This window comes from Babylonia areolata, chromosome 2 (assembly GCF_041734735.1).
Source record: "Babylonia areolata isolate BAREFJ2019XMU chromosome 2, ASM4173473v1, whole genome shotgun sequence".
NCBI classification, from domain to species: domain Eukaryota; kingdom Metazoa; phylum Mollusca; class Gastropoda; order Neogastropoda; family Buccinidae; genus Babylonia; species Babylonia areolata.
The window spans coordinates 6,281,844-6,289,343 of record NC_134877.1 but is presented as its reverse complement, the minus strand read 5'-3'; the positions used below and the strand labels follow the sequence as shown (position 1 = coordinate 6,289,343).

The window sequence follows — 7,500 nt, the reverse complement described above, 5'->3', positions numbered from 1 at the left end:
AGGCCTTAGCCCCATATGAAGAGGGGCAAAAACATAATTGTATAATCAAAACAAGAATTAAACAAGCACGACAAGTCCTTCGAAAATAAACACAACACATACACACAAAAATTAAGACACAATTCTCTCTCTTAACTGAAATGCTAAATTTCAAATAATACTTTCATTATTAGATGCCATCAGTAGACCCAGACGGAACAAGCATGGCTCTGCATAATATTTCTTTGGTAGGAACTTCACACGAAAATCATTTAGCACAGGGCACACCAAAAACAAAGTGGAGTTCATCTTCAATTGAACCTTTACACATTGGACACAGCAGATCAGAATCTTTTTTACATTTATAGCGATAAGAATGAGTATTAATTTCTGAAATACCTAAAAGAGAGGGGGGGGGGGGGAGAGAACTAGAGAGAGGGGAACTGATGGATAGAGAGAGAGGGGGGGGGGGGCAGACGGGCGGACAATCCTACAGACAGACAGACAGACAAACAGGCAACTGGGGACAGAAAGAGAAAGAGGAACAAGAAAGACAAGAAGAAGACAATTTTACTGATGCGGATGCTGGGTGTCCTTGCGTGCACAATGTGTCCCTTGGGGGCCTCTAGTTATCGATGTGAAAGCGACAGTGGCAGCTTCCTGTTTCACTTTAAAATGGAACGCAAACTGTCTCTCTCTGGGTTTTTTTTGTGAGGTGGAAACACACACACACACACACACACACACACACACACACACACACACACACACACACACACATCACAGCTGGGCCAACAAAGGAAACTTCATAATTATCATCTGTTTATTTTTCTTTGACCTCGAGATCTCAGAAAAAAGAAGTAATCCTACCATAATCGTAGCAAGTGTAGTGATAACGTTCTCGACAAGGAAGCAGGGAAGGAAGGGGTCGGGGGGGGGGGCTAGGTGGGGAGGGGACGCAGGTGGTTGGGGGGTCAGGGGGGAGAGGGGGCTACACTGGGGTGTCACGTCCTCCTCCCAAGGAGATGAGCCCAAGTTCCCTGCAGAGCAATCTGTTGTGACAAAAAGTGTTATATTAATACCCCACCTTCACGAGGTCTTGAATGATAGGACTTTGGGTGTTAATCTTTCGGATGGGACGAAAAATCGAGTTCCCACTCTGTCCCTCTGTATGTCTTTAATGCAACCCGAAGAACTAAAAAACCCAAACTATGAGATTATGTCGATTACAATCGTTTTGCATGAATCTGACGATTCAAAACGAAAATATTCCTCATCACATTACCTGAACCACTTGAAAAGGAATAAGTTACCTCGGTTTCTGCATGACAGAGACAACTCACGTGTGACGAAACACCCCAGCGACTCAAAAATTAAACAATCGTTGGCAATATCTCTAGACTTTTTTGACCCACTTGTGTAAACAAAGTGAGTCTATGTTTTAACCCGGTGTTCGGTTCTCTCTCTCTCTCTCTCTCTCTCTCTCTCTGTGTGTGTGTGTGTGTGGTAAACTTTAACATTGACATTTTCTCTGCAAATACTTTGTCAGTTGACACAAAATTAGGCATAAAAATAGGAAAAATTCAGTTCTTTCCAGTCATCTTGTTTAAAACAATATTGCACCTCTGGGATGGGCACAAAAAATTTTTAAAAATGAAGCATAAGTATATGCAAACTGCATTTACTGTTATATTTATATTTTTTTGTATTCTCTAAACTTGGCACTTTGATCTGATATTCTGACACAACAACAAGAGCAGTCATCAATATCATTTTTTGTTCAAACAGGAACTTCTTTTGCTGAGCATGGAAGTTTTATTTATTTTGCAAACGTTTTGGTGCAGATAGTAAAAAAGGGAAATTACTCTGTAATTAATGCTAGGGGACTTAATTTGCCACAAGTGAGTCTTGAAGGCCTTGCCTCTCTTGTTTGTTTGGGGGTTTTTTTTCACCTCGAGACGGAATGAGTAGTGTTCACAACAATGCGTAGAGTAGTCACAGAAAAGACTTCGGAGGAAGAAATGTGGATATTGCCACAATCCTTGTCAGTGTGTGTGTGTGTGTGTGTGTGTGTGTGTGTGTGTGTGTGTGTTGTATTATTCTTTTTGTCACAACATATTTCTCTCTGTGAAATTCGGGCTGCTCCTCTCCCCAGGGAGAGCGCGTCGCTGCATTGCAAGAGCCACCTTTTTTTTCCTTTATTTTTTTTCCCTGCCTGAAGTTTTTATGCCTTCCTACGGTAATGGAATTTTCTACAGAATTTTGCCAGGAACAACCCTTTTGTTGCCGTGGTTTTTTTACGTGCGCTAAGTGCATGCTGCACACGGGGCCTCGGTTTATCGTCTCAGCCGAATGACTAGCGTCCAGACCACCAATCAAGGTCTAGTGGAGGGGGAGAAAATACCGGCGACTGAGCCGTGATTCGAACCAGCGCACTCAGATTCTCTCGCTTCCTAGGCGGATGCGTTACCTCTAGGCCATCACTCCACACACGATGTGTGTGTGTGTGTGTGTGTGTGTGTGTGTGTGTGTGTGTGTGTGTGTGTGTGCCATCGTCAAGAATATACATATTCACAATCTTCCACCCTTACTTCCTTCATTTATATGTGTATATGCTGATCAGCAGATTTGGGAAGAATAAAGCCATGCTTACAACCTAAATCCTTTGACAAATTGATACTTTCGAGTTTTGAGTTACGTGTTCTGAAATCTGAGCTGTCTGTCCCGCTGCCAAAACAGTGTCAAAGATCTGATTTTCTGCTTTCTGCATGATCATGCAGGCACGAACATTTTACAGCTAGTCCATCAAGATCGTGTTCCGGGATGTGTCCCAAGACACACTGTTTTTCAGTTCCTCGGGGGAATTAATGTTTTAACTCAGTTTAGATTTTAACGTAGATTGAATGTGGCGTGAGTGAAATGGTCTTTTCAACGTTGTTTTAACCGACATTGTTTTATGTTCCCTTTTAAGAACGCGTGGGTGTCCAGTTTCTGAAATGGCTACTTTTTTTCTGGAAACTGGGCTATAAGCAACATGGTTTGAATTGATTCCTCTTCGAATGGTTTTAGTTGAGAATTGACTGGGTAGTCGCCTTTGTAATGGTCCCTTTGCTGTAGGCTGGGGTTATAAACGGCATGATTTGATTTGATGATGTTGATGGCAATGGATTCTTATATAGCGCCTATCCTCGGTCGGAGACCAAGCTCAAAAGCGCTTTATAAACAGGTGGTCATTTGAACAACAGGCTACCTACCTGGGTAGAGCGAACTGACGGCTGTCATTGCGGGGCGCTCATCATTCGTTTCCTGTGTCATTGAAATCAGATTTTATGCATGCACACATACACACTCAGACAGACATGAGTCTATTTGACTTGATTTGACTTGACTTGACTTGACTTGATTTGATTTGAGTTGATCTGACTTGACTTGACTTGATTTGACTTGGCTTGACTTGACTTGATTTGAGTTGATTTGAATTGATTCGATGTGTCCACAGCTGGTGGAGGACGGTCAGCTGAACTCTGCAGTGCTGTCCCAGGAGGGGGAGGGTGACGGGAGCGAGCTGAAGGCGGTGGCCAAGCGCATGCAGTACATGGGCATCTGCATGAGGAGGCGTCAGAACACCTTCATCCCCTACCCCTGTCTCCGCACAGGTGAGAATCAAATCAAATCAACAGCCGGGAAGGGAACTTTCTTCTGCCCCCCCCCCCCCCCCCCCACACACACACCCGCCCTGCCCCCCCCCCCCCTCCCCCGGATTATTTCCCTATTGTTACTGGCCCATATATAAGCTGTGTCTGGCATTTTCCCATTTATAAAATATCAAGATCGTGTACACAATACTATTTGTTTTCAAAGTATCCAGGATTAGCAACCTTTGCCAATAACCACAGTGTGTTCCTTCACAAAATGGACTTGTTTCAAATTATAATGTTAAAGAAAAAAAGCATATTTTATGTAAAGAACAAGGTTAAGTCTGTGTATAACTTTCTACAGCCCGGACCAACATAACCCCATTCGTCGGAACCCAGCAATGAAAACAACTTGGCTTTGATATTAAATCCGTTAGCCAATAAGTCGTTAAACTAAACTCTAATGGCGCACCACCCCCCAACCCCCTCCCCCTCCGCCCCCTCGCCCCCATCTCCTCCCCCTTTTACTTTCTGAACATCCGAAGGTTGGGTTATTCATATTGAATAGCTGTGATTTTATTCTCCTGCAATGATTCATGATGTGTTTGCACGCACAAAGTGATTTCTCTGATTGGAAATGATTAAGTATTCCGCAGTGTGTATATATTCTGTATTCCCCCCTGCCCCTGCCTTCTCCACACGCACTCAACATGGTTAAATAAAACTCTTGGTTCTTCGCTGGATGGGATAACACGTATATGTTTTATTCAGAGTAAGGCTTTGGCCACGTAAATATACTGAAGGAGTATACGGGTTTACACAGGAATGTTTGCATTCAGATTAAGGTCTTACCTGTGGTTTATATTTGTAATTATGGCATTTTTTGAAAGGGTTTACTATTGAACGATTTATCTGTTTAGGCCTTGGATGTTTACTGGAGAGCTCATACTTATGAATAATCTCTTCAGATTAAGGCCTTGTTCATGATTATGTGAATGCTTTATTCGGATTAAAACGTAGATCCCCATTCTGAGGGATTTTACGAGTCAATACAAGAATGTTGATATTCAGAGAATGGCCCTAGTCACATACTGAAGGGAGTTACCCATGAAAGTTTCGTTCATGTTAAAGGTCTTTTACTCATTCTAAAGGAACGTACACATGGATGCTATTATTCAAAGTCAGCCATTGGTTTCAAACTGGTGGGAAGGCAGGGTGGTATGCGTGAGTTTTTTTTGTTGTTGTTTTTTTGTTTTTTGTTTTGTTTTGTTTTTAATTATTATTATTTAAATGAAGATCTGGGCCCCATACCAAAGGAGTTGAAATATGAATGCTTCTTTTGCTTTTCTTTTTCTTTTTTTAAACTAAGACTAAATACCTTGGTGTCATAATGAGATATTGAAAGAGTATGCATAACATATTCAACACCGACCACAGTTCTCTTTCAACTGGCAATTCATAGCGGAAGGGGGGAAAAAAATTAAGTTGAAAATAAATTCTGTATTATAGACTTTTGCTTTACTTCATTGGGTAGTATGTACGGAACATGCAGGGTTGGGTGAGACACACATGAAGAAAGGTTAGGACAGTATAGGAAGAAGGCTAAAGGTTTAGGGCTAGAAAGTAGAAAAGGAAAGAGGGAAAAAGAGAGCGGGGGGTCGGGGGGGGGGGGGCGGGGGGGGGGGGGGAGAGAGAGAGAGACCTCAGAACTCAGAAATGTTTTGTTATATACATCGGCCTTGGGCCACAATACAAAAAAGGACTGGGGTCGGTTAGAGGTCAAAACAAAACTTCGCCACGCGCAGAAGGGGGGAGGGGGGGGAGAGAGGGGGGGGGGAGAGAGAGATAGTGGGTGATAGAGAGAGAAGAGGGGAGGGGGGGGGTAAGATAACTCGCAATCTTTCCCAAACAGGTATACAAGTTACAAAAAAAAAAAAAACCACAACTAGAGACGGTGAAAGGGATGGGGTGGGGGGGGTCAATGGGTCAGTCATTAAAAAAAAAAAAAGATATTGAAGATACAGGAGAGACATACATACAGACAGACAGACAGATAGACAAAGAGAGAGGATGAAGACAGAGAACGATAGAGAACTTCTTCTTCTTCTTCTTCTTCTTCTTCTTCGTTCGTGGGCTGCAACTCCCATGTTCACTCGTATGCACACGAGTGGGCTTTTACGTGTATGACCGTTTTTACCCCGCCATGTAGGCAGCCATACTCCATTTTCGGGGGTGTGCATGCTGGATATGTTATTGTTTCCATAACCCACCGAATGCTGACATGGATTACAGCATCTTTAACGTGCGTATTTGATCTACTGCTTGCATATACACACGAAGGGGGTTCAGGCACTAGCAGGTCTGCACATATGTTGACCTGGGAGATCGTAAAAATCTCCACCCTTCACCCACCAGGCGCCGTCACCGTGATTCGAACCCGGGACCCTCAGATTGACAGTCCAATGCTTTAACCACTCGGCTATTGCGCCCGTCGGATACAGAACGATAGAGATATCTACAGATAGAGAAGTAAAAGCAACGTAAGATCCTTTTTAATGGGGGGGACAGCAAAATACAATATTGCACATAAAAGAAAAGCGATATGGCTCGTTTATTTTTACAGTCAGCCCTCACATTAAGAGAGCATTCAAAGACAACATGAAAGAATATTGCTGAAATAAACACAGACAATGAATGGCTCTATGTTCACACACACACACACACACACACACACACACACACACACACACACACACACACACACACACACACACACACACACACACACACACCTTCACTTATCGTAATAATGCTACTGAAGTTGTTATGCCTTTCTTTCTATTGCTTTTTTGCTGTTGTTTTTGTTTGTTTGTTTGTTTTTTTTTTTTTTTTTTTACATCATACGGCCTGTGTGTAACGGAGAGGCTGAGGCGAGGTGTGTGTGTGTGTGTGTGTGTGTGTGTGTGTGTGTGTGTGTGTGTGTGTGTGTGTGTGTGTGTGTGTGTATGTGTGCGTGTGTGTGTGTGTGTGTGTGTGTGTGTGTGTGTGTGTGTGTGTGTGTGTGTGTGTGTGTGTACTTTTGTTTTCCTCTGTCTGGGCAGTGAAATGTAAGCGGCATAAATAGTTGGATGTTTGGGTCAGTAATTCAATCGTTGTGTACATATGTCAACCAGGCTGTCACCCTGCAACTTTCTGTCTTAGACCTCTGTGACATTCGTGATGAAAAAGAACAGTGAACACACTCCTCGAACACTGCCAGTATTCATGGCACCGATCATTAATTTTATCGGGTTTTTTGTTGTTGTTGTTGTTGTTGTTGAGCAGATGGTTATTATAAGCACGCGAATATAGTGATGAGGATGATTATCTTTTCGTGTTCATTGATGACATTGATGACGACTATGATGAAGCTGAAACTGCTGCCGATGGTGGTGGTGGTGGGTGGTGGGTATTTGAGTGATCGTTGTCGTAGTAGTAGTAGTTGGCGGGTGCGGTGAAGATGGCAACGATGATCATCGAACGTTCCCATGCCGATAGAGCGACCTTGTTTGCAAAGATGAAAAACGAAGATGAGCATGATTCAAAATGACTTCTCAAGTATATACATCACACAAGGCAGTTTTGTGCGCAACCATATTCTTCGGCATTCTTTGTTTATTATTTCTTAGATATAATGCACCCCAGCTGGGCAAAAAGCCTTGTTCTTACGTAACATCTGAAATGTGGAGAAAAGGAAAAAACAAAACAATTGCGATAATGGTGATGGCAAATAATATGATCAGAAAAGAAAGTTGATATCAGTTGCTTGATTTGTGTCAATGACATTTCACCGTTCCAGAGAACAAAGAAATAAGGAAGCAGGAAAGAAACGAACTCAGAATCACGT

At 42.7% G+C, this 7,500-nt stretch overlaps 1 protein-coding gene across 2 annotated transcripts in view; it reads left to right on the top strand.

Moving 5' to 3' along the window:
- Positions 1-7,500, top strand: part of LOC143278793 (uncharacterized) — a 147,795-nt gene that overhangs the window by 129,111 nt on the left and 11,184 nt on the right. For both annotated transcript variants that reach the window (XM_076583303.1, XM_076583302.1), the window contains exon 4: positions 3,479-3,635. In XM_076583303.1, coding sequence (XP_076439418.1) covers positions 3,479-3,635 — 157 coding nt within the window. The remainder of the gene's footprint in view (positions 1-3,478; positions 3,636-7,500) is intronic.